The 27954-nt window shown below is 44.8% G+C and overlaps 1 protein-coding gene across 5 annotated transcripts in view; it reads right to left on the bottom strand.

Moving 5' to 3' along the window:
- Window positions 1-27954, bottom strand: part of FLI1 (Fli-1 proto-oncogene, ETS transcription factor) — a 91346-nt gene that overhangs the window by 37526 nt on the left and 25866 nt on the right. For all 5 annotated transcript variants that reach the window (XM_064470680.1, XM_064470682.1, XM_064470684.1 and 2 more), the window contains one exon: window positions 1895-2106. In XM_064470680.1, coding sequence (XP_064326750.1) covers window positions 1895-2106 — 212 coding nt within the window. The remainder of the gene's footprint in view (window positions 1-1894; window positions 2107-27954) is intronic.

Below are 27954 nucleotides of genomic sequence, written 5' to 3'. Positions count from 1 at the left end.
AGCTCAGCAGAAGTGACAGGACAACTTGTTCCCTTGGCCCTCCAAAATTTGCTAGAGTGAGACAGACAAGTAGCATAAAATTAAGGAAACACTCTCTGTGTGTTGGTCTTGACACTATGGGTGTGAGCAACTGATGCAGTGCTACAAAGGGCTTCCTCACACCATCGTGGGACCCCGTTGCCTGTGCCATACGCCGGGCCGATTCTGCCGCCTCAGTTCTCATGACTGGTTCACCTCTCCACAGAGGATGGAGAGGTCAGACCTGCACAGCACCACGCACAAGCCTCGCTCACTCAGTCAGGATCCCACTCTGCATTGCCCGCTTGAAGATCTTAGGGGTGGCTTAAGAAGACTAGCCATAGCCAAAGGTAGTCCTCATGACTATCAGCCCAACCTGCTGGTAGTTTCAAGATCCATCCTTTCGCCTGTGTTATCCAGGGATGATATTTTTCATCCTCATATATATATATCCTCAAATAACTCATTTTCCTATGTTTCAGCCTCAATTCTGAGATTGCAAACACTAGTGCAAAGATCCATGCAGTTCTTCTGAAGTCCAGAAATGATACTAAGGTACAACCGGGGCAAGATCAAATTCAGTCTACAAATGATCACCATCAAAGGCCAACTGACGCAAAGACCTTTATCGTATAGTAAAATCAGCATCTACTGTATACTTACGAGGAAAAAAAACATGCTGCTGTTTGAAGTCTTTAACACCATCATCTCACTATAGAAGTCTGAAAGTGTGAGGCTGCTTTCTGTTTCAAACTCTACACTTTGCTAGGTTCTCAGAAACCAGGAAAATAGGCTGTTACAGAAGCCCTAAACTAACCCTAAAGAAGAAGAAAGCCTTGGTTGTTTCACTGCCCTGTATTAACATTGTACACATGCTAGAGATGTTTGTGACTTTGAAATTAAAATAAAATTTAAAATTAATATTAGTTCTGAAACATAGCGCTAAAAACTAAATTTGGTTTTCTTTATTGTATATATTTAAAACGTAAATGATTTGAAAATTTTACTAAGAGGGTCCAATTTTTTTCCTAGGCTTTGGACTTATGGAAATGCTTTTTAAAAGACTCAATCTGAGCTGGGATAATGAAATATTTTCAAGTCTTTGAATTTCTCATTGAATGGGGAAATGATCCAGCTGGTGGGGGCAGGCCTCCTACCTCTGGCTACAAGCTGTAGGGGATACATCATAGCCAGTGTCCCTCTGATGGTTAACATCACTGCTCAAACTCTCTTTTTCAGCAGTGGTGAAATTGCAGCGGCATATATTCACACAGAAGACGTGAGTATATGCCTTTTGTTTTGCTACAGCTCGTGGACTGCCATAAAGGACCTCAGACTCCTCTTTGTCCCTTCTCCATCAAACAGCTCTCCACTTCCATATGTTTGTTTCTGCCGCGGCAGAACACGAAGCTAGTTACAGATGCAATGCGCAGTGCCCTCCGGTGAAGCCCATCCGGGCCATTAGCGCAGCTTTCACCAGCTTCACTCTGGAGCACTGGTATAAACACCAACTATCACTGCACGACCAGCTCCATCTTCAGGAGCCCCTTGAACCATGGCACATTTGTGGGATGCTGAACCAAGTGATGAAACGTGTAATTTACAACAGTGTTTGCGGCATGACCTCTGTCCTGGCAGCCTCACGTCCCAGTCTGTACAGCATCCGTGGAGGCTGGTAGAGGTGCATGCTGCAGAACCGCAAGAGCAAGATCCTCAGGCCATTAAAACATGAGTGACAAAGGAAATCCAGGGGGAGCGGGATATAGTCCTACACAAAGAGTGGAGGTTGTTGACATGTAGGACAAGAGCACGAATGGAGGATGCATGCTTTGCTTTTGTTTAAGGTGCAGTAGATGTGGAAAGGGTCTTTCCTTACCTTGATCCATTCATGTGGTCATATTCCCTTTTTACATTGACCCGGACAGGCTGATTAATCCACTCCTGCTGAGGAGGCAAGGGGTTGATTTTGTGCGGCTGGCCATAGTCAGGGTTCCCTGAGGCTGTCATATCTGCCTTGGGGAGGTGAGTGGCAGCGCCGTACGTGGAGTCAAAGAGGGACTGGTCGTCACTCACCACCGACAGAGCCTCCTGAGGAGAAAAAGAACAAGCGCTCAGAGTCATGACTAAACTAGTAACTCCACTCTTTTTCTCTCTTTGAGCTGGTGAGCACCTGCAAGGGGCCCACAGCTGCCCAGCGCTGTCTGAAATTGCCATCTGCCAGGATTGCAGATTGAATCAGATCCTTTGGGGTCCATTAACCCGTATGCAAAACCGGTGGGTTGCTTTGCTAGCTGCTGTGTTGTTCTGGGTGGGGCAAGAGTTAAGGTTAACTTGACTTCTGCAAACAGCAAAGGTGGCTGCTGGGTGCTGTAGCATTCGCATTGCTTGCTGTGAGCAGCTTCATCTGCAGTTTCATACCGTTACCTGCCCACCTGCCTGCACTTGCCAGTCCAAAACCAACCAAAGAGATACGTAGTATGTAACATTTCTGGAGTGTCATTTGAAGGTCTATACATCTTCTTTCAGAGGGTTTTGTGTGGTGTTTATATTTTGAGGTTACTAGTGAAGGAGAAGCAGTCACTACAGGTCAGAGTTATGGGTGTTAGTGGCGGGATAAAAAATGCATTGCTTTACGCTTTTTGTTTATTTTGTGGGAAATGTAGGTCTGGTGAGTTACCAAACTGCATTTCTAGAAATGCTTAAAAACAGGAAATTGTTATCCTTTTTTTTTTTTTCCTGCTGAAACTCCAAATGTTGACAAAAAGTTTTGACTATCAATTTCCTTGCGTTGATGCGCTTGGGTTTTCTAAATGAAGCATGCCAGGCTCATAAAGGCTTTGGCACAGTCCTGCCTTATTCAAAGTGCATCTGACAGGGTCTGCATGTTCTTTATGGAGCTAAGCTAACCGCACATAACACAGCGGCCATTATGGCTGGCAAGCCAGAAACTGAACGAGGAACCTCCCAAACTAAAAGCACTCACTACTTTAATGCGAGTTAATGGAGCAGACCTCCAAAACAAAGGCAGCAACAGACTCGCCTACCCTGCAGACCGAGCATTCAAAAGACCCGTAACGTTGATGCATAGATGAAGCAGTGGGTTACCCGTGAACACACAGGCACTGTCTTCGCTTTGAAAGCTGGTATGTTGCTAAACCCCCAGTGCTCAAAATTCACAGGACATGGTCCAAATCATGAGCCTTTAAAAATAATAAATTATTGCTCTCTCCCCTCCTCCCCCAGCAGTTGTTTCTGAGGTTAGTTTTGCAAACATTTTCCACAACCAGGGAGGGAAACAGAAATTCTGAAAACTTAGAAAAGTGCAGCTGCTGGAATCCTCTGATTACACAAGAACCTAAGTGCAAATCAGATATTACCAGGCTCATGATATCATCACAAAAAATGTCAATAGTTAGAGTCTACTGGGTAAACACGAGAATCCCTCTCAGCTTGAAATTAACCCACTTAGGAAGAGTCAGGTCACTGCTCTGCATTTACAAATATCAGCACTTTTCTATCTCAGATCTCAGATCACGTAACAAAACCAAATAACCCTGAGTAGCCCAGAACATAAGTGGGCCTGACTAAGCTTGAATTCGGAGGAACCCTCAAATATCTGCATGAGTCCTGCTGAAGTTCCAGTATTTGCTGTACAACATTTGTGAGCAACATCTCACACCAATCAGCAGAGATGGCCTTCAAACAACAAAAATGAGAGCTTTCACCCCACGCTGCCTAATGCTGCGTGTTGCAAGGAGCTCAGACTGTGCTCATCCTTTCCAGCAGCTTTTTCTTGGTGGATGCACAACCTTTCAAAAATAACCCTTCCCTTTTTCTGCTTTAATTAGAGTAAGCTAGGGTGTGGAAGGTGCCCCTTGGAAGAATTTCCTTGTGGCACAATCCTGTATGATCACAGCCTTGTGTCAGAAACTCCTTAAAGGTATTGAGACTATCTCCAGGCTATAAATTTGCCTGTGTAGAAAGGTACAAGAATACGAGATCTTCTGATGACAGCTCTTAAAAGAGAGCAGGCCTTTCTGTCAGAGGTAAGGATACAGTGACTTGCTGCTTCTCTGATTTACTGAAGCCAGGATGTGAGGCAGGGGTTCCTAAATGACACATCTCCTGTAAGTCTCTGCTTCCTTTCAGTAGAAAAAATATGGGGCTCCCTACATTAAGGCATGAGGTGGTAGGTGAACCCCAAACACCTGGGGTGCTGGGCTGACTTACAACCGTCTAGACCCAGTCCCGACTAGCCTATGCATCGATCTTACTGGTCAGAGGCAAGGAAATGATGAGTACTACTGCAAATTCGTGAAATAAAATTTTAAAATGCTTGGGTTAGGACATTTCCAGTCTAAAAACATACACAAAGTTGGCATTTTTTAGGGAAACGATATCTGGGAAAATGTTTTCTTCTGCGTAAAAACATTTTTCTTCTGAAGAAAGGTTCTGATAGAAAAAATTGGAATGCAGGGATCTTTCTCCCCCCCAAAAAAAATCCCACCCCAAAGAACAGCCCTGGACCACGATCAATGATTAGGGCTGCATCCAAGTACAACTATCTTTACATACACAGGCAAGTACACACTTTTCTCTGATACAGAATATCTGATGGAGAAGCCTGCCTCCTCAGATAAGGATCTTCCTTGAAAGACAAAGCGGCTGCTAAGCCCTGCCTACAGCAGCAACTGGCACTGACGGGGATAATGATAACCTCACAGGCAGGCAGCAGTTGCACCGAGGAGCACTGCATTTTGCTGCTTGAACGCATACAGACTGCAAACTCTACCGTCCTTAAAACTCTGTTGCACACAGGAAAAGAAATTCAAATGTGACCGCGCCATCATGGCAGGCCCAAGCAGTTACTGAACCAGGAATCGTCTGAGCTAAAACCCTGAGTTGTTACAGCCACAAAAGCTACAGGCTCAAGGCTCTAGGGGAACTGAAGACACACAGAGCAGATCAGGCAGAGATAGCGGCTTGTAACACCTGCTTACGATCCGGGCCGTGCATGCAAATAGCAAACAAGTATTGCCGATTGCATGCAAGGGAAGTTGGGTGGCATGCTGCCAACCCCTGCTGCAATCAGCTTCTCCGTGGTGTGTACATCTACAGCTCAGGAGAAAAACAAAGCGGTGGCAAGCAGCAGGTAGCCTTTAGCCGGCAGGATCAGAGGACGGGGACCACTCAGATAACATCCTAGCAGTGAGGACTACCTGGGAGTCAGTTTAAGAAGAGGACAGGACTTGGCTGGCCCTGCCAGAGTTTCAGGCTACAGACCCAGATGGGGAACGTGTACGACCTTCCTGGTACTCGCTGTCAGAGGCTCTGCTTGGCTACATCCAGTTTTGAAGGACTAGTCTGTTCAGGAAGCGTGTGACTTCAGTTCTGGCTGAGGAAGAGATCAACAATTAAACTGAATACCAGAAGGCAAATTTCTATCCCCTGGAACCGAGAGCTGCTTAGCGTTTGGTGACGGGCAACTGGGAAAACACATCGAGGCGTTAAAGGTGCTAACATAACCTAACCAGACAGGCCACAGCTCGCCAGGGTTCCCCCCATGCTGTTGCCTCCCGGGCTGTGTCCTTGAGCTGGCCAGACTGAGTCTGAGACAGGGGTCTTGTGTGTATTATTCTGGCATATACGTTACATTATATTGCCTCTGGGAATAGGCTAGCTTCAGTTTTTCCAGTTTTTAATCACATTCCTGGCATAAATGTGGCAAGTTCCATCTACAGCAGCTTGCAGCACAGCGATAGGCAAGTTCAACTCCCTGTGAAGCACAGCCCCAGCCTTTGCAGGGCAGCCCACCGCTGGACTGCCACAAATTAAAGGCTCCCATTTCTATGACTGCTGAAACAGCTTTGTGTAGAGCTGGCACACACTTCTGGATCCCTTAGACATGAATATGTGGTATGGCTATTATTAATAAGAGTTTATAGTTGTAAGAGTTCAAATTTGCAGTTTTTCTTTTTTTAGACAAGCCATCTAGACCCAGGTCCCAGGTCTAAGTGCTCAGTAAGGTGAGGTACACTTTGATTTTGTCCCTGTGTGCCGCAGGAAAACCGGTCTGTTCTGGTGGTCACACAGGGAGCACGATGGGGAGGGCTGACAGCCCACCACCGCTTCGAGCAAGCTCTCCTGAAATGGAGACGGCATGCAAGATGCAGTAGAAGTTTTAACTTAGTTAATGAATTGAGCGGAACATTTGAGCCAATATACGAGCAGAAAAGGTCTGAGAAACAACCCCTGGGTTGCAATTTCAGCTGTGCAATGCAGACGTATGAGGTGAAACATCATCATTTACCTCAATGTTCTTCCATTCACAGTCCCTAACGCAGTCTTTTTTGTGTCAATGACTTCACTAATAACAGAGCTAGCCCCAGGATCTCCTAACGGGCTAACCTCTGGAGGTTTGCCTTGGACAAGGCCCCTAAAAGCTCAGGTTTTTAACCTTACCCAAAGTTCACTGGCAAGGAAAGCTCGCTAGAGGTTCCTGGTTCCCTGGGTTCAGCACTGGGAGAAAGGTCATGGAAACAAGAGCTGGTGAGGTGACAGCAGTCAGTGCTTTCATCCCAGCTATAACCCAGCGTCTACAATGACAGCTCTTTCCAGGTGCGTGCAATGTGTTTACGCTAAATATTGACTTTGAGCTCTTTACATTCACTTTTCTGGCCATAACCACATTTAAAAGGCATTGCTAAAGATCAAAGGTTCATCCTCCTCCACAAAGCCTGACTTATAAGAGAAAAAAATGCTGAGTACTTAAACCATCATGCCATGCATGGAAAGATTATTTCCACCTCTAGAGGGGTGACCATTTTCTTATCTTTTCTTTTTTTTTCCCCCAGGAGTATATCTTCTTAGGCCTGTAGGAAAATCACTCCTGCAATATTTTTGTAAAGAGAATGTTACCAACACAGATCCACCCTCTGAAGAGCCCAGATGTACAATGCAAAGCACCAAAATATGAGGTACCACGCAACAACTAGCCTTACACATGGCTTGAGGTTAGCACAGAGGATCTATTCCTTGAATAGAAATGGCTTTGGCACTGCAGTTTTACAAGTCAGCACTTCTGCTGCCAACTTCTCTACAAACAGAGAAGAGATAACATCAGACTTACAAGAAAATGAGTCAAATATAAAATTTAAAGAGGGGCAGAGCCTGTGTTGATCTTGGGGCAGCAAATGTGGATGGATTGGGCACTGAGTTAGGAGGCAGGAAGGCAGAATATTGCTCTCATCCCTGCCCTTGACCTCTGACATAGCCTTTAGCGATGCATTCCCTTGTCCTTGTCTTTTTGCTCCCTTCAGTCCTCTGCTGCCCTGCTCCGTGCACACTGTGAGCTCTGTGGGGCACAGGGCCTCTTCCAGTGCTGTTACTGGAAAACAAACTGGGATCTTTCAGGTAATTCAGAGCAAAGCCTGGACTGCAATCCCACACTCTAATGTATCCAGGTGTTAGAGTACACCTAAGAGAAACAAAAAGACAGAAAGGCCTCTGCAGCTTTTTCAGCACACTTCTCTCGAGGTTTGCTCGCACTACTCCACCTTCCTTGCAGGATATTATGTGATTGGTACAGGGACTCCACATAACTCCCCCAGGAAAATTATAATCACAGGCATTTTATTGCTAACAACCACAATCCAATCTTGTGCCCTTCACAATCAATTTAAGGCCTGCCTCTACAGCAGAGGATTTGCGGGCTGCAGCTAGCACCAGAGATCCATCATAAGGCTGCAGTGAAAACAGCAGGCTGAGAGCCATCACTGCCTGAGTGCGTTGCTCTATACCTCTTCTACCTACTTGCAGCATTGCACGGTGGCGGATAAACCCTTCTGTTCACAGTGTGTTCCCGCTGAGCCGATGGCGTTCGGGTTGTGGCAACCTAAATGCCGGTAATGCGTGCTGTAGCGCTGCCCCTGCCCTGAGGAGGGACGGGAGGAGATGAAGTCTTGCTTTCCCTGCTGCAGAATTACGAAGAAGGCAGCATACCTTTAAGACTGTGTCAAAATTTCTGCAGATTAGAGGCTTTCTTTTTGTATAGAGGAGGGCTTTCATTTAATTATTTTGATGCTATCTCACAGTGCAATAATTTTGCACTCCCTCTGCACTAGGGACTTGTTCAAAACTACAGAGCAGATCAACTCCCTGGACAAATTGCAGCGCAAGCTTTTCTCTGCACCTCAGACTGCCTTTCTTTCACTTTCCACCCAGAGTACTACATCGGAGTGTAACTTGGCAGTCTTAAGAGTACAACATCATTTCTTCACAATTCAAATAAATGGGAAACCGCAACTTAGTAACTCGTGCTAGTAGGAAACAAAGTAGGAATAAGATAGGCATGAACAGCAAAATCACACTGAAATTAGCCGGCTAAAAAATGGGGCAAAATGATTTTGCAGAATTTCTCATAAGGAGATATGCGATAGGATGAGAGGAAATGGCCTCAAGTTGCGCCAGGGGAGGTTTAGATTGGATATGAGGAAAAATTTCTCCACCGAAAGGGTTGTCAAACACTGGAACAGGCTGCCCAGGGAAATGGTTGAGTCACCGTCCCGGGAGGTATTTCAAAGACGTGTCGATGTGGCGCTTAGGGACATGGCTTAGTGGTGGACTTGGCAGTGCTGGGTTAATGGTTGGACTTGATCTTAAAGGTCTTTTCCAACCTGAATGATTTTATGATTATTTGTCTTTTTTTTTTTATTATTTTTACGTTCACTATTTCCATGAAATTCCATAGCAAGTGGATAAAAAGCAGTGGCTAAAAAGAATGTTTCATTCTTTTGGTATCAAGATCCCCAAAAACTGACTCAAAAAGGAAACAAAAATTAAATCATGCTTCTGTACTTCACATTGCAGGAGAGCACTTGACTTCATGCATACGCTTATAGGCTCTGGACCAACGACTTTTTTTCTCAGTCTAGACTGCACATAAATTGGTTCAGAGCCTATTTTGGTTTGTTTCCAACAAGCTAAATACCAAGTGGGAATAATCAGGGCACAGTACTCCTCCCCAGCAAGTTGCTGCAATAGGGCTGGTGATAAGGAGGCTTAGGGGCACCAGCCCCAGACACATGGGACATCTCCGGGAGGTGCCTCTGTGCAGTCTCAGCATAGGCCCAGGAGAGGAAGTAAAAAAAAATGAAAAGAACCTGCCCAAAGTACTGCTGTGGTCTCTTGACCTCTTAAAAGTAATATGGTGAAATCTGAGGCTAGAGAGACTGGACGTGCCTGATAGATGACCACATCACCATCGTGTAAGTTCCTAAGTCCTGGAGGTGTGCTGCAGCTCTCCCTCCAGAGTGGCAGCTGTGCTCCGGAGCACGCAACGTCCCCGCCAGTCTCCAGCTGGCTTACCCGCACCCCTGGGCCTATAGATAGGGACTTCCCTGAGCACTCCGACCCGTCTCAGGTGCTTCACACCCTGCTGCACTCGTACATGCTGGGAGGAGCCAATGAGGTGTCTGCCCATTAGCACGTGAGGGACAAATCACAGCTTCTGGCTTCCGTTCCCAGAAGGTTTGGGAGAATTCCTGCCCAGTTCTGCCAACCAAGACATGTGAGATGGTTTCGGATGAGTGCTGAACCTTGAGGGTAAAAAGTTAAGCCTGTTACAAGTGCTGGAAGCTTTGCCGTTGGCATGGCTTGAGCCAGGTTTCATTTTTTGGCAGCTAATTTAACTACAAAAGGATTCGCCTCCCTGAATTAATCAGCATAATTCTGCTGTGGTGGGACAAATATATGATCTCTCAAAATCTTTTCCAAGCCATGTAATGTTTCCAGAAAATCAGTGAGCCTTTGCCATGTATTAACACTCTCCTCGGCCAGTTTACTGTGCTTGTATCACCACTGATCTCTGCCTGCAGTTTTTCTGCTCCAAAGTTGTCCATGCTCACCGAGAATAACTTGACACTACGTGGGTGATTGCTTTCCAGAGCTGGGCAGTCAAATCCACCTAGCTCTAGTTTACCTTCCTTTCATTTTTTTTTCCTCAGCCTTGTCAAATAATTGACTTGCACTGAGCAGATGCGTTTGTAAACAGAGACACATGGATATAACTGTGAACATACACACTTCAGTAAATATTATTGTAGCATTTTTATGGTCTTTTTCTGCTGAAGACACATGGAGGGAAACTGCAAGATGGTTTCAGAGTCTGGCTTCCTGACAAACCCAAACTATCCTGAAGAATAAATGCAGTCTATTGCTACGCAGAGATTCTGTGCTGACCTCAGCTTTGTCCCGAAGCACCCACTGCCTGACTCCTCTCCTTGAAGTAATGCCAGAGGCTGCTTCTCAGTGGCAAATTTTTCATCGGGAGTTTGCAGACTGACCAAGCGCTCTGCTTCAGAAAACTTGAGCTCACTTTAAACTGCATTTGCCTATTGCAGTAATGCCACCATTTCTCTCAGAGGAGAGCTTTTTGGTGGTATTTTTACTCATACCAGAAACTGAGACTATATAAAGATCCTGCTGTTTTTGTTTTCCACAGGCAAAGAGGAATCAAATCTTTTCAATATAAATGATTCACTCTAGAAAGGAAAACAATAAAATGAGAAACCCAAAAGTACTGGGGGGTTTGTCATGAAAGAAGGTATGTCACATCTGTGTGTCTCCTCTTTAACAGGCTGCCTTGGAAAAGGACATAAAGCGGAGCCTTAAATACATGAAGGAATAGGTGCAAACCACAAAATCTTATCTTTTCACTTTGGGTTCCTACTGCCAAAGCACTGGAAACTGTGAAAATGGTGTTCTCCCAGGAATTCAAGGTCTGGGAGGTGGCAAAGAGACACAAATATTTCAGGTTCCTCTGAGCTCTGACTCACTGCTACACCAATGCCCATTCATTATTTTTTATTTCACTTTGATACCATTGTCCCCGTTACATTCACAAACACCGCAATCGTATCCTGTTTTGTTCTCTGACACCATTCCCTTCACAATCGCAGGAAGCCCATCAGGAAACATTCATCGGGTGCTGTTATGTTTCCATCCGCAGAGAACAAAACATGCACTTTCAGCCCAAGATGACTTATTCCAGACTAAGGAAAAACAACAGCATGAAAGAATCAAAGCAGAGTCTCCAGGAGAGAGCGCAGTATATGCTTCTCCCCTGCAACACGGGTAGGAGTCCTGAGCAATGCTCAACGCCTCTTACCTAGGGAATTCTTAGCGATGGAAAGGTTCAGCCAAAAGGAAATAAAAGGCATAATCCATCACTGACGTCTACAGTGCATATTGCAAGGTCTGGACACTATATCAGAGGGGGCAAATACAAGTCCAGCGCAGTCCTGCAGCTGAATCCTAAACCAGATGTGGCTTGAGATTTCAGGCGTTAGGGCTCGAGTCTATTTGCGTTCTGGGTTTGGCCCCGGTCCCTGAGCTACGTTTGGATTAAATCTGTGCTCAGGGTCGCAGTGCTTATGATGATCAGAGCATAAATTCAATGTTTCAGCCCAGAGCTGGTTACTTAGGTTTGCTGTCAAGTGCGCATCACATGAAGTAGGGAGATAGGAGGAAATGGGGCAGGTGGTTCAGGACTCATGGGAACCAACTTCTTCACCAAGAAGCATACGCTTACACGTGACAGAGCACTGTGAAACTGTTGTCTGCCTCTTAACCAGAAAAAATGGCATTTACTGGGATGGACAAGTCCTGAGGTGAGATTTTCAAAAATGCCTGAAGCGACACAAATCACACTCACATTTAGCAGGAGTTGGGAGCCACGGTGCCTTGAAGCCTTCTAAAATACCAGGTTTAAACCTCATGAGAAAGGCCAGCCAACAGAGGAGCTGTTAGCAACAATACCTAGACCAGGTTCTCCATTTCCTTTGCCCACTGATCCTGGCTGCAAATACAGGTGCTATCACTGCCCAGCTGAGTGCTTAATAAAGCCGTGCATTGATGCCTTCTGCAGAATACCCAGCGTCTGCTGGCTCCTCATCCAGTTCCCAACTGGTCTCCTCCACTTGGCAGTGGAACTGACGGCTGCCACCCTGCTGGGATGGCATGGATCTCTGTTTTTCTTGTGCACCGAGCCCAGCCCCTGTGGCTCCAGTGACGAGATTGTTTCTGCATACGCCTATAGGAAAAGCAGAGATTTTGTGAACAAGCCCACTCGTGGCATTCCAAGGAAAACAGCTCAGCAGGATTACACTGAGATATGTTCTTTGTCAATCTCAATCGAGATATTTGAACAGGAAAACCCAGTTTACACCACTAGACGTTCCCAGGGGCTTTTCATTTCTTTACAAAGAAACACTGATGTTTTAATTTCAGTGCAAGAGAAAGCTCCTGGAAGGATTCAGGGATTGACATCACTCTTACCTCTTGGACAAAAAGTTAGGGGCCCAAATCCCATGCTGGCACCTGGGCTGGAACCCAAAGGTAACAGTACGATACAAAACTGAGGTGACAAGGTGCTATTCTTCCTAGTGATACCAGACATCACAGAGAAAAGACTGCCCTACCAGCACTCATGTTTCAGGAAACTGAAATACTAAAATAGCTTCTGATGCCTAATGTTATAGCGAAGTTATCGTGGAAGACAAACATACAGACGAAATATATACCTCTAACTCCATCTCTGATGTCCCATCTACTAGAGTCAGCCAGTGAACGCTGCTTCCTGGCTAACTCAACAGCAGAAGACGTGAGACAAAAAGTAAAAAGAATTGGCTCTGTTTACAGCTGTGTTAATGCGCCTGTGTCTCAGTTCCCCTATCCGTACGATGCCTGCCCTCAGAAGAGCTCAGATTGTGTAGAGTGCTCCAATGTCCTTGGAAGAAAGAGGTCACAGAAGTGACAAGTGTTATCCGGGGGGGCTAGAACTGCTAGACAAAAGCAAAACTTATTCTCCTCTGAGGCTGAGCAAAGAACTTACAAAAATCTCTTATCAGTAACCATTAACAGAAAGTCTGTTGGTTTTATCAGTGTGGTACTGAGAAGGGCTCTGAGCCTTGCGTAGATAAACGGGGTGTCTTGCTACTGCCACCTCAAGAAGTCTGTGCTCAGGGATAGCTTTCCACACCTGTAAGAACTAATGGCTTCTTCTTCCCGGCTCCCCTTGGCCTGGCCAAGCGGCCCAGGCAGGCAGAGGCTGTGCATGAGTTCATTGCAGGGAGTTTTGAACATTTTGCTGCAGGGAAAGCAGGCAAGATGCAGCGCACAGGCTCACAGTGTGTTTGGGAGGGAGGGGGCTGGGAGCCAAGGCTGCCAGCAGTCAAATCCCAGCACTGAGACCGATTCAGCACTATGGCGTTAGGTAGGTCGCTTAGCTCTTCATCCCAGTATTCTCCTCTGCCGGAGGTGATGCTAAAACTACATATACCCAAGGGCCACTTTGGGGCTCATTCTGTCAAGGTTCTTTCATCTCTAGGACCTTTGCTCAGAACTCCACATGATCCATGCCATCCCTCAGCTCACCTGCAACTCCCCTTCTGTAGTAATCAATTTCATGGTTTGGTTTGGTTTTGTTTTGTTCTAATGAAAATCGTTAGCTCTGCCTTGATAAGGGTGATGTACGGAGCTGTCAGCTCCTACTTTCACAGCTATGTGTCTAACAGACAAAGCTGGTACCTCAGACAATCATGAGGTTGTTACACTCATTTTACAGCATGGGAACCAATGCAAAGCAACCAAATACTCTGCCCAAAGTCATTTGGGCAGAGTGTGCTAAACTGAGATTAAAACCTAGGCCCCCTAAAAAGCTCACTTTCCTATAGAAAAGAGGACTGCTTTTACATGCAACATTTTGTGATGTTTTCTGGGATGACTTCAGTATGTTTTCCTTTTGCTGAAGAGTTTCTTACACTCAAATCATGCTAACATAAATAAGAAGCAGGCCTCTCGGCACATCTCCATGTTCTTAGCAGAGCTGATACAGGTCTTATCTCTAACAGGGCAAGTCCCCTGAGCTGTGTTGAAAAGCCTTTTATCAGATGCAATTTAAAGAGAGTTCTTTCTGAGATGTAGTTCTGCAGCTCTGGCAGGAAAGTGGAGCTTCTGACTAAATCTCCTCTGGTTTTGTTTAGCACTGGGGTGAGGGAGTAGGACAAGGTCCTATTTGTGGGGCCGGCAAGACAGGGCTGCTCCTTGCGCCTCCCCTGAAACAACGCTCTACTCCCTCAGTCAGAGGAAAACCCTGTCAAAAATGGCTTAACGATCTTCTAATATTTCCATGCAATTAAAGGCCACATCTGTCTCACAGACCCCGTCCTCCTTTGCTAATGTACAGACATGAACTAAACAGTCTGTCTTGTCGATTCGCAGGGTAACAAAGGGGCCTATTCATAACACAGGCACTTTGGCTATTTTGTGTGTGTGAAATGAAATAGAGTTTGCATTTGGAGAATAACCTGTGTTGGAGCTAGCAAGAGATTTCTGCTTTAATAAATCAATCAGCTTTACCGGCTAATAAAATAGCCCCCCTCCTAATTCTGACTGTGCTAACCAGACAGCCACCCTACAGAGGGGCAGCTATGGTTTCTGTGCAAACGTGAAAACCTACACTAGCTTGCTATTAAAACTCTTAGGAGGATTTAAATTTTTTTTTTAAAAAAAAAAGGTATCAGCCTGGCTGAAATTTTTCAAGCCACTTAAGAGAAGGCGTTATCCCCGACCCAAGGAATTTGGGTGTCATCTATGTGGCCTCAGCTGTGCTAGTCACTGGGCACATGTTTTTTCATTGTCTTTAGCTGGCTCAAACGCAGGTACGGTTCTGCTCTTGTCTTTGCTCTGTTCTTTCTGAAGAAAATGGGAGTAATTCAGAAAAAAAAACCCAACAAACTCAACAATCAGCCACCCTTCAAAGACCCATTTCTGATTTGTTAGTGAAATTGAGGGCTTAGAAAAGAGAAATCAAACGGAGGTACATTTTGGCATAGTCCCAAACCAACACCAAAGCTATCTTTTGCCCTGACTAAGAGTTTCAGGCAATACCTGCACGTCTATCCAGAGGAACAGGGCCATGCAAGGAGTACTGCTTGTTTAACATTTTTCTCGCCAATGCCTTGGGGAATGGGCTGGTGGGGTGGGGTGGTTTTTCTGCTTTCCGGAGCACATTGGCACACTGGTCCATATTTGGTCATGGTCTGTATCTCTGCCGTCTTGGTGCTTTCACAATACAAACAAATACACTAATAATGTTCACACCTCAGCATACCTCATTTCCTCAGCTTTCAAGTGAGCAGGAAGTGTACAGGAAGCACAGAAAAGATGGTCCTGTGGTTTCAATACTAGAGTGATATTCGGGAGATGTGGGCTCATTTACCATCTGGGCAGCAAAATTGTTCAACTCAAGTGAAAGTCCTCTGTGTAAAATGAGGGGCAAAAGTGGGTGTCAAGGCCACAGTGTGAGATATCGGTTTCATATCCCGAGAAAAGTATGGAGGCTGTGAGAAAATTTTCTAATCCTGATGTTGGACAGAAAGTCAAAATGATTATCCAGAGAAGTCCACCATAAGTTAACTGAAATATCTTGTTTTCAATATTCTGAATGTTTCATTGCAGTTTTAACCTCTTCAGTTTTCTTAAAATATTGCAATTGGCTCATGTTTCTAAATAAAAAGTAGTTTCAAAACAAAACCTGGAAAACTGGAGAAAACACCAAGTAGGGCTTTCAGCAAACTGTCAAAAATCCACCTTTCCAGTGAATAGGTAGGGCTTTGATAAATTTGCATCTTTCTAATGAAAAGACACTAAGTTCAAAAGGTCAGACCGTATCTAACATTGATCTCCATGTATACATCCCTGGTACAAACACAGAGCGATTCTGTTACACTTTCTGGAGACGGGGCCAAATTAAGCCTTGTTAGGCATGTCGCCACGCCAGCAAAGCCAGCAGAAGCTCTGCCTTTGTCTTCGGGGTGATGTATGATCGAATCTTCTGCGGAGCTGTTTTTGTCATGTTCGTGCACTTAAATGTGAACGCATGAGTGACTTCAACTCAAACACATACAGTCTGCACTATCTGTCCTGGCAAAATTGCAATATCTAAGCAGTTATGGCCTATAGACTTTTAATGATATTTTTAAGGGTTTATACAGACACCTAAAGAAGTAATTAGATGCTTAGACATATTTTAAGAAAACCTGTGTAGTTCTTAACTCTGGCTGATTTCATTTGCCTGCACAGGTATCTCAATATCTTTAAGACTTGGCATTTTGATACCATGGTGACTAAAACTACGCGAGATTCCTATCCTAGAGGGAAGTGGAGCTCTCCAAGAGACACACGTAAGGACCAAATGAAAGGATTTTATTATCCATAAAGACCCAGGATACCTGACACAGACTGGGCTGACCGGCTCTTGCAAGCCTGAGCTGCATCCTAGGGGGGGTCTAAATCTCCTCCCAGTCCTCAGCTTCCCAAGAAGTCTGGGCACAACAGTGATCCTCATAAGGGACAGGTTCTTGCTGGTTTGGAAAGATACCACATGAACATCCAAGGGAAGAAGCGTGTCTTCCTCATGGCAGGTCTAACAGTCACTTTCCTCATCAACATCCTCTTAAGAGCAAGTTTTTTGCTGGCCAGTACTCAGTAATTCAGCGGTGCCCCTTTGTTAGATGCCCTGTCTGTTCCTGTTAGTTTGTGATGATGATTAAGACAATTTCTCCTCAATGGGGACAACAAAGAGATTTGAAACATTGCTTCAGATGATGGTTATAGGATGAACAATAAGAGAGAAAATCAGCTCCTCACACACAATGTAGCTTTGAGAGGACCTGGGATCTATTGGGTGACTCAGTGACAAAACACCTTAAAGAGCTGCTACAAAATAGGGGTAATAGTGAAAGTGACCTTTTGGGTAAAGCACTTCAAAATTAATGGATGCAAAACATTGTGCGAGAGCTAGGTATGAACAGTCCAGAGAACACAGGAAGAAAGGGCTCGTATTAGCATGCCACACACCTACTCACACAGCAACTGCAGTTCTCAGAAGAACAGCAACGAAGTGGAGATGGTGGTATTACAGCAGCACTTCACGAGATTTTGAGATATTAGGGCCTCTCTTGTGCCTTGGAGCCATACACGTTCATCTCTTCCCCAAAATTCACTCCTCTTGCTTGTGATTGGGAAGGTAATACAGGCAGAAAACTCAGAGGCTGGCTTGCAATATTCACGAGCTGAAGATATGGGCACCCACTGTTTGGCAACACCATAAAAGCTGACAGAAAACCCTTCTGCTGTTAATAAACCACAAAACGCTACATGATTGGAAGTCTGGCATCCACCAGTTAACACAGCTAGTGAGGGATCAAAATAAATATTAATGTTGCCAAACCCCTACCTGCAGGTGTGAGAATAGATTGGCCTACCTGGAAAGATGAGTCATCTCCCAACAAGAGCTGGTGGGGCAAAAGCTTGTGTGCGGTAACACGTTAATGATACAGATAAATGTAGGTGTGGGGAAGCAGAAACTGTGGAGCACCTTCTCTTCTGTTTTCACAGGAGACTTGGGGAGCCTCAATTAGCTTCCAAGGGCTACAGATCAGGTCAGACCACCAGACCATGTCTCTGACTTTAGAAAAACAATGAACTGTAGGGCAAGCAGCTGAAAAAATGAAATGGTGATGCTTTAATCTCCCTCTTTGGTCGTCCTTTCTGAGTACTTGGTGCCCAAATATTCTGTCTCACTTTCCTAGAGTGGCATGCCGGGAGCGTGGCCCGTAGCATCCCTGCCACAGGTATCTGGGTTGGAAAGGGCCTCTGGAGATCATGGCAAATTACATTCTACATATCTTACACTGATGTGATTGCAGATGCTCTACTCTCCCCTGCTACTTCTTCACGTCACAGCAGACGTAACATGTTTAGGAATGACAGAGGACCTCAGGGTTAATCACCAGGGGAACAATTTTTTCAGTCTCATCAAAGAAAGATGTTAGATAGGTGTTGTTAAACATGTCAAAATATTGTCTTGCTTTATCTCAATTACTAAAGGTCATGTTTCATGTAGATTTTATGCCACTTCTGTCATCTATGAAAAACTTTTCTTTAACATGCATCAAACAAGACACAAAGGCATCATTTGCTGAAGGTCGAACAGCACAATTGTCATAACCTCAGGCTGAGAGCCCAGTTATTTGGACTCTCACGACACTGCCTCAGGTGCTGAGCCATCGTGTGACATGTAAGTAAGGTGTTTTCTTTAGGGACGCCTATGTATGAAACAGGCAAGCAAAATACATTTTATCCCTCATTTAAAGCTTTTGAAAATCCCACTCTCTGCCTTACCTCAGTTAATATAAAAACTGCACGGAGGTAAAATCTCAGTAGGCAGGAGCAGGAACAGAGCATTCTGTCTCTGTTTCATTCATCAGGCCTTTTTCCCCCCCATACTTGCCTGCTATTCCCATTTCCTTCCCTGCCTTTCACATGAAACATATCCATTGCACACACCCACTCTGCCTCATTTGTTCACATTCACGGGCAAATTGTTTTACAATGATCTTCTTAAAAACTATGCTTCTTCCGAGCATTTTTTCCTTTTCTCATGGACAGCAGCAAATGGGTTAGCTACTGGGTCTTGGGTCCTTTCACAAACGGGGCAGTTGCTCTTCAGCTTGTCCATCTCACGCTATCTTGGCAAAATTCTCTTCTTTAACCATTTTCTCAAATAAACTGAAGGAACAATTTACAATCGCTTTTGTTGAACGAAGATGGGATTGACTATCTGATTAAAACTGACCACATACTTCAAAGTCATATCCAAGCTTGGTAAGTCTGGGTAATTTAAATCTGGGTTTGTTTTTGACTTTAGGAGGGAACTTTTTAAGACTTAAGCAGTACAATATCTCCTTTGGAGGTGCCCACTTTCTTTTTTATATACGGCCCTAAGTTTTTGGCTTAATTCAGATGGAAAGTCAAAGCCGTTCGTCAAGTATTCATAATCCAGGCTTTTAGTTTGTTCTGCGTAGCAAAAAAGCACATTGCCAACACTATTTTTAAAAATTATTGATTTGAATGAAGTTGCTGAGTTGTATAGTTACAGGAACTCTCAGTCTAATCCTCTAAAGACTTAATTCACACCTTAGAAGTCAGGGGCCTCCCCCTGCAATTTGTTTGCTTTCTTCTCATTGTATTTCTGTAACTAACAAGCAAATGTAAGTGTAACTTTTGCTTCTGTTTTCACTAAAATAACAAAACCACTTAAACAGAATGTACAATTCAGTAAATATCAAGTATAAAACATCCAGGAAAGGGTTTGCATTTTTGCTCATCTCAATTCATGTTTTTAGGTGTGTTTAATTTCCTTTAAGTGTGACAGTTAAAATTAAGAGTGTGCATAAATTGAATTAACCTGGGATGAGGAACGTATATTCAGGTCAGCTCATTGATTCACTAGGACAAGAGTTTACCGTGTTGCTCCCTAAATAAAAGAATATTGCTCAATTAATTAATGGTGAATGCTACGCTCAGTGGAACAAACCACAGGTTACCAGACAATACATTTGTTTAGAACAAAAACAGGCTTTTGCTCAAGCCCAGAACACAATCAGCGAGAGAAGCAGAGAAGAAGGTTAATGTATGTGTTACTATGTGGATTATAGTCACACCCTCACCCAGACGCAAACCCTCTGCAAGCTGCAGTAAGAACAACAGGAAATGGCCTGGGGTATTTATAGCATTATTGTGTTTATCCTGAAGTGATGTTCTGCACAGATTATTATGAAGTTTTTTTGTGGGAGAGGATACAGCTTGTGTCAGCTGGAGATTTGCATGCACTTCACCCAATATGCTCTCTGCTAAACTTGCACAGTCCTCCACCTTCCTTTGCTTGTGAAAGGTTTGCTGTATACTAGGACTTCTCTGCAGCTGACACGATGGGCCACCCCGCCCCGCAGTGCAAACAGGAACCCCGCTAACCAGTGTGTTTGGCCTAAACCTATTTGTTTCACCAGATTTACAAATCTGCAGTGAGATGTCATGAGAAAAAACCAAACCCACACATGTCAGTGGTTCTCAATTTCTGAAAAATGCAGTCCATGCTACACTGAGACAAAAGTTCTTCTGTGCGTTTTACGTCCTACATACAAAGAAATTGATGACACCAAAACCCTTTACCAGAACCCAGGGCTTGCTCGTCAGGACAGATTAGTCCACTCCTGGGATTCTCTTTGGGGAATCATTTCCATGTCTTTTATTTTCAGGTGGGATAATGAAATAGCTTCCCATTTATCACTTTTTCCTGGGGAGGCGTTCAGCAAAAAGCGATAATTTTCAGGGAAAGATCATCTACATATTCCCAGCCTCGGCTTTGCCATCTTTCTGTTGATCTGAGCATTGTAAAGAGACGTTTTCTAATTCATTCCCGCTGTCTAAATGTGGCCTGAAGTTTGACAGAGAAGAAAAAACCACATATGGGAGATGAACTAGATAGTATAAAAACTTAATATCTCTGTAGGGTAAAAAGCCCTCCACCCACTCACAAAACCTATGCAAGCATATATCCATCTATGCAGACCAGTTTATCTCCGTGAGAGATACAGAATAAGGAACATTAAAATAATAATGATAAAAAATAGTGTAATGCAGGAAGCAAAGAACCTGTTGTTACTTCATTGTCAGAACAGTTTTTTCTTATCTTAGTCACATCTCCTGAGGTTTGTTCAACTCATGAACGGCTCATGAACGTTCGGCTCGTTTCTTTGTTTACACCCCATGATCTCTAAAAACCTCGATTAAAAGCAACCAGAAAAATCCGTCATATGACACTTAGGCCATTTACAGCCTCTGACAGTTATTAGCAAATGTTAACCTTTCCTTTGAGAAAACAGAAGGAAATCCTGCTTTAATTTAAGCTTTCAACCATCATCCCCCTCTATCTCTGCAGTAAATCAGAGCATCTCCATGATTCCATTGTTTACAAATATAATAAGTCCCGGGTTTGCCTGTTTATAAAACAAACAGCAACAGAAAAGCATCAGGAAGTCCCCATGAATGGGGGCAATGCTGCATTTCTATATGGGCTGCATTAATTAATGCAACTGAGCCAATATCTGAGCAAAGCTTGTTTCTATGAACACTGTTCAAATCATTATCAGTTCTATTAGTGCTTCATTATGGTTGCACTGATCGAGACCAGATTTCCTGGGCTAATTTGCATCATATTCTGACAGGTGCTGGTCCAGGTGTCCTATTGTCATTCTGAATTAATAAACATGATTCAACCCCTTCCTTTTATCATTTGTGTGACAGAAGGAATAATAGAAATGGAATGGGCTGGGGGTGCAAAACAACTTATCTGGCTTCATCTCCCCAAAAGGCCTTTCCTGGGGTTTTTCCAGGTCTAATTTTAAAATGACGAGCTCACCCAGCACTTCCTCTGCATCACCTACCTGTCAAATTACTTCCGTGCCCTTCCCTCACCGGCTTGTGTCTTAACCTTTAGGCAGGGCTGCCCACAGCACAAGTTTGCACAGTGCCCCATATTAAGATTTCTTTTTCCATCAAGTAAACTGGTAGAGCACAAGCCAGCCCCCAGCTACTGCCGATTTGGACAGCCTTGCTCGAAGGTTTAAACCCACCTGGATCTTCCTGTAGCCCTTGAAATCATTGTTGCGCATCCTTGGCATTTAGACCCTGTCAGCATCTACAGATTGTGCCTGTATCCTTCCTTGACAATTCATTACTCGCAGCCAAAAATTAGATCCCTAAAGCCACCTTTACTTCTTTTTAAAACTTTTTCTTCTTTTAAAGATTATGATGGTCATCAGGAGGATGTACACAGCAAGCAACGAAGGGCTTTGGCTTACAGCCACGCTTCACAGTCATGCCATCCCAACTGACCAACTTAGGTCTGCAGGCAGCACAGCCTCTGTTTGTGCCACTTTCCCGCATTGTAAGAGAACCAGCATAAGTGTCTCTGCATCGTGCTTCACACGTTCTGGTGCGGAGCCAGCTGGGAGCGCCCGTGTAGACAAGCACCAAGGGCCTTTTAACTGAACATAAGCTTAATTTAAAGTCTCATTGTATTTATAACAGGGGTTTTAAGCTTTTTTGGACATATTTTTACAGAATCTCACACAGAATCACAGAATGGTGGGGGTCGGAAGGGCCCCCTGGAGCTCACCCCGTCCCACCCCTGCGTGAGCAGGCACCCCCAGAGCAGGGGCACAGGGCCGCGTCCAGGCCGGGGGTGAATGTCCCCAGGGAAGGGACCCCACAGCCTCTCTGGGCAGCCTGTGCCCCTGCTCTGGCCCCTCACAGTAAAGAAGTTCTTTCTCATATTGAGGTGGAACTGCCTGTGTTCCAGCTTGTGCCCGTGGCCCCTTGGCCTGTCGTTGGGCACTAATGAAAAGAGCCCGGCCCCATCCCCCTGACACCCTCCCTTCAGATATTTATAGGCATTGATGAGATCCCCCCTCAGCCTTCTCTTCTCCAGGCTGAACAAGCCCAGGTCTCTCAGCCTTTCCTCCCCAGGGAGATGCTCCAGCCCCTGATCATCTTTGTAGCTCTCCGCTGGACTTGCTCAAGGAGTTCCACACCCCTCTTAAACTGAGGGGCCCAAAACTGGACACAGCACTCCAAATGTGGCCTCACTAGGGCAGAGTAGAGGGAAGAGTAGCTCTTCCCTGCAATCCTAAGAAATTCATTTTTATTAAATAAATGCTGATACTCTTATGTAATTAGAATGCAATTTAGGCTTTCCAGATGAAAGCCAAATACCACAAGAGCTGGCAAGAACATTGCCATGTCATCCAACTTTTCTCTTTCAGTCCTTCTACAGAAGTCCCACACTGTCCTGTTTCTTGCTTCTCTTTCGTACACTCCTATTTCCCAAAGCCTCTCTGGCCATGTGGTATCCAGACCCAAATGCCTTCTGACACGTGCGCTCATATCATACAGGGTGTTTATTATGAGCCCAGCTTGGTGACATAAGTATTAATGCAGAGGCAGCTCACAACTGCACTGGCCTTGTTTGCCATTTTCACCTGCCTGATAACTCTTGTCAGCTGAATTGCTCCTCTGGCTTCTTAGGTCTTTTCAGGCAAAGAGGAAATGCATCTCAGCCAAATGCCAGGGCTGCCCTTTTAGCCTTTGGGTGGGTGCAGAATCTTCCCTCTCGCTTTCTGTGGGGGAATTTCACTTGTTTCTTTGCGTTACTCTAGTCATGTGCCACCTTCCCCATGTTTAATATACCTCATATCTCCATTGCTTATCTAATCTGCACTGTAACTGCCCATCTAAAAACACAGGAGGCAAACCCCAGGCTTTCTTCATTATCTTCACCAGAATGGGTTTGTAACTGTTGAAGCTCCAGTTGTTTATACGCAGGTATGTATCTGAATCTCCTAGTGTTTCTACAAGTTCGTTCCACCTGGCCTCACTCCCCTAAGGTACGGCTAGAGAGAGAAAACCCGGACTTCATGGTACATTTCTCAGCTCCTGCACTAAGGTCCTGTGTGCATTTGACCAAGTAAGATAAGAAGGACGCATCTAAAACAGGCTAACACTTATGCACAGAAGAGCAGGCGAATGACCAGATCAGCAAGCCAGGCCTTCTATGTCTCAGGTTGCCTGTCTGGCTTACCTTGTGCATCTTTCTTATTAGGATGAGTAAAGAACCAGCCTCTATAAGTGAAATGTTCGCATCTGCGATCAGGGTTTCCACTCCTGCAACGCCCCCGCACTCAACCGCACTCTAGAGTTCCATGAAGCGGGGGAAGGCTCTGAGCTCACTCAAAAGGCAAAACTCATTTTAACTGCGTCTTCTCTCCCCTTTGTTTTTTAAGAATCAGCTTGCAACAAATGGCACTTGCTAAATGACTGTCTAAGAGGACAAAATGGTGCAAACCTCCCAGCGTGCCCCTCCCTAGCTGGAAAGCACTTGTCCTCAGCAAGCCAGGCGCTGCGCCCCTGCTCGCAGCCACTGTCAGGTGCATGCAGAAGAGGTTCCCAGTTCTATAGAGCATTGAGAGACAAGAGCTGTTTCTTGTTATTGCAGCCTCTAATGAAAATTTGCCTGCCACGTATCCAAGTGTGATCTGGAAGCAGATTTGCACCTGTCTCAGCAGGCCGAAATCAAACAATAACAGCGCTAAGAGAGCAAGTCGGTTAGCAAGCAGCAAGGGTGAAGCGAGTGGCTGAGCGCCTCTGCTCTGCTGTTGCTCTTTCGATTCTTTTAATCAGATCATCAGAGCAAGGATTTTTTGTGCTTTACATTAATTTTATATACCTTTTTGCATCAGGAAAAGCAACCCACAGCTAGTGTGACCTTTGCATCTTTGATTAGTAAGACTGGAAAGAAAAAAGTGTCCATGAGAGTGCGTAGGACTGAGCAGATGACAGCCACTGCTCTCCTAGAAACACAGTGGTGGGGTGCAGCTCCCCCCCTTCCTGCTCATGCTGAGGGGCTGCAACGTACAAGCTCAATACACTGTACGTCGTGTGAGATTTCTGTTAATGCAATTGGTTTAGGTTATATGGGCTTCAGAGCAGAGACTGGGGTTTTTTTTCTGTGTTTCATAAGTGTCTAGAACACTTTAGATCCTATAAATAGTGTCTTTCCTTTCCCAGTTGCAAAAACCCCATCTCTTGCATCCAGCTGCTTTGAACTTTATTTCAGAGAGAATTTTCTATTGACATTTTAGGCAGCTACAGCATTCTTTTTCCAGCGCTTACAAAGCTCTCCGAGAAGACTTGTCAGTGTTCAGCCTTACCTCAGAAGACCATTACCCATTATTATTTTACAGCTAGGAAAATCAAGGCACAGAAAGCTCTAATGATTTGGCATGGGGCACCGGGTAGGAAAGAGGAATAAAGCCAAGGAGACTCCACTTGCAGGCTTTTGCTCTAGTGACCAAACAGCAGTCTAGTTTTTTTGAAAGAAGGGACATGTGAGCATGATTGCTATCTGCTGAGCAGAGTAGATACCAGATGAGAGATCTTTCCTCTTTATCTTTTTACTAAATAATAGATGACTAATCATGATCTTAGATGCTAGGAAAACTTTGTTACAGATAATTTCAGGTTTCTGAACATGTTTCTCTTCTAGAAGTATACTTATCTATATAACCCATTAAGTAAGTCATAACAACGAGTGAATAACAAAGTACACATCTTGGACACAAGAAATACTCCACCACCTGACTCAGGATGAGTAAACCCCAAGTTGCCCCTGTGCTAGCACTGGGTGAATACACTCTAGAGGATGGCTCCTATTCCAAAGAGCTCAAAGTCTGGGTAGGCAAGATAGAAAACCAGGGAGCGATCAGTCCTGCCTGGCAGTTCAGTGGCTTCCTGTGGTTGTGCAGAAAGTCACTGGCAGAGCCAAGAATGGAAGTCCTGGATCATAATCTCATGTTTTAAGCACAAAACATCATGTTGGTTTTTTTTCCCTAATATATTTATTACTCTTACAGCAAAACTATCTTTCAGGGCTCCTTTGTAGGATTCCCCCAGGCTGTGGGAGCTGGCCATCCCGCCCCACTTCAACGCCTTGTCAGCTCCGGGTGAAATCTTCTGCACATCAGCAGGTATGCAGCTGCATGAATCCATGTCACTGCAGTACTGGGTTTAGTAAGAGAGATTCAGATGAAAGATGAGAGTCAAGGACTTGTCCTGCAAAATTACTTTTGAAGCATTTTATGTGTGCAATGCTACAGGAATCAACAATGAGAGTCATTTAGATCTGCACACGTCCCGACCCTAGTCTGAATCCACGTGAGTTTTGATGGAGTCGATGGAACAGCAGAGGTGTAAAAGGTGCATATTTACATATATGTATATATAAAATTAGCATTGCCTGAGACAGATCCATTTTTCAACTGTTTGCTTTACTCCACCAATTTAACCTGCAATTTATACCAAGTAAGAGAAGAACCATGCTCCTTTCATCACCTGTAGCTGATGATACTCAAAAGCACTTTGTTTACTTAGTACATTGCACATTCACTGAGCCTTGCATCAATAAATACTGCGTGTGCTGACACCATCTGTATCATGGATAAAGCTCCTTTGCCGATACACCTACGCTCAAGTACAGCCCATTCCACACAGCTCAATCCCTTGCAGCTTTTGGGCTTGCTACCTGAATTAAAACTACGGCGGACCTGCTCATTGCTGTTAAAAAATATCACACACACACACTTGTACTTGCTGTCAAAGACTTAAGTTCCCAGGGGCAGAGTGCCTAAGAGCACTCGCCGGTTTGTGAATGCGTGCGTATGCAAGGCAGAGGGGGGCTTGGAAAGACGCTTCTTGAAGCGGTGATGTAAATGTGGGGGAAGCAGAGGGTGGTTCTTGTGGGGTAGAACAGGCTGTGAAAAGAGCATGCACCTTCCCACCCTGGAGGTTCATCTCAACAAGGGAGGGCTGTCCCTGCAGAGCTGAGCCCTGGGGACTTGGAAATAGTTGGTGTCACTCGTGTCATAACGTGGGCAAAGGAAGACCTGGGCAGCATTTGGGAGAATGGTTTGTCAGGACTCGGAGGGATTCCTTTTCCCAGCCCGCTCTGTTTCTGCTCCTTTGCTACACAGACCTGTTACACACACGTTTCACCTCTCTGCTGGTGTACACACACCTTCCACATCACACATTTCCAAACATGTTTGCGTCGCACATCGGCTAACCTCCTTCGGTCTGGCAGAGAGCAGCGCGTGGTGAGAAAAGTGCTGCTGACAAGACAGCATTTCTGTGGTTTAGGGTTATGTTAATTAATTAATTCTTTTCTTATTTTTGGAAGTCTGCAGCTGCTAGTTTTGAAACAACCAATCTTAGAGCTTCAAAAGTGTGAAAGAAAAGGTAAGAAATCAATGGAAGAAATAGACAATCAGAGCGGGGTCCTGACCGTGTGCTGGCTGCTATTTCTTAAAACACATAAAAGTTTGGCTTATGTAAGAAACCATCTGGTATTTAGGCCTAGTTGAAATTTTAGCTGTGTGCGTGCGCTCTGTGTATGAATCAATGGAGCAGCTTCTCAGGCACATGCACGTACTCTGCTGGACTCCTTCACCAGGCAGTCCAGGGCACTTGCAGCAAAAAATCTGGAAAACCTATTGGACTTCACACCCTTCTTACTCCGTACTTCCTCTGATCTAAGGGAAAACATATCCCCCCAGCCCAGCTGCAATGCTACAATCCCACATTACAAATAAGTGCACGACCCAAAAGAGCATGTACCGAGGTACATGACTAGCTGTACCAATATCTCAGGAACATGGTAGAAGGTTGTTGAATGTTTACAAAGAACATAATGGCAAGAACCACTGGTTTTCTTTCCATTCAGTACATTGCATTGCAGGACGTGCCTGCACTGAGACACTGATGAATAGAAATGCCGTCAGTCCTACCTCCTAAGAGCATCTACTCCAAATCGACCAGACAAGGCAGAGAGCAAAGGAAGCATTTGCTTACTTCTACAGATGAGAAACTGAGATTCAGAGAGATGAAGTGAAATGCCTGAACTCGCGCAGGAAACCTGTGGCAGAACAACGAACTGAACCTGGTTGGGCACTGCTGAGGACAAAGACTGGAGTGAATTAACTGCTCACAGATTTTTCTGACTCTCCAGAAGTTTGGGGTTGGGTTTTTTTTGTTTGGTTGTTTGGTTTGTTTTTTTTTAAAAAAAAGCAGCATTGCAGAATTATAGCAGGGAGGCTTGCCCCAGTGCATGTTAATGCCAAGAACTGGGAACAGCATGTGCCGCTCCAGTGACTCATGCTGAGAGAAGACAAATTCAAATGGGGACAGGTGCAGCTGAGGGCTAAGGAATAGCCGGGAGAAGGGAGTTTATGAAAGAGAATAGAAGACTTTTGTTTATCCTGGCAAAACAAAGACAGAGAGAGGTATGGCAGGGGTCAGTAAATACACCAGGGGCGTAAGTCAGGGAAGGGAAAGTGCTGTTTGAACTAGTAATGCTGGCATGAGAGAGGTATAAATCAGTCATGAGCAAATGTCAGTCCAAAAGCAGAAGAAAGTATT

This window comes from Phalacrocorax carbo, chromosome 21 (genome assembly GCF_963921805.1).
Source record: "Phalacrocorax carbo chromosome 21, bPhaCar2.1, whole genome shotgun sequence".
NCBI classification, from domain to species: Eukaryota; Metazoa; Chordata; class Aves; order Suliformes; family Phalacrocoracidae; genus Phalacrocorax; species Phalacrocorax carbo.
The sequence above is the reverse complement of the archived record's forward strand: the minus strand, read 5'-3'. Positions and strand labels throughout refer to the sequence as shown.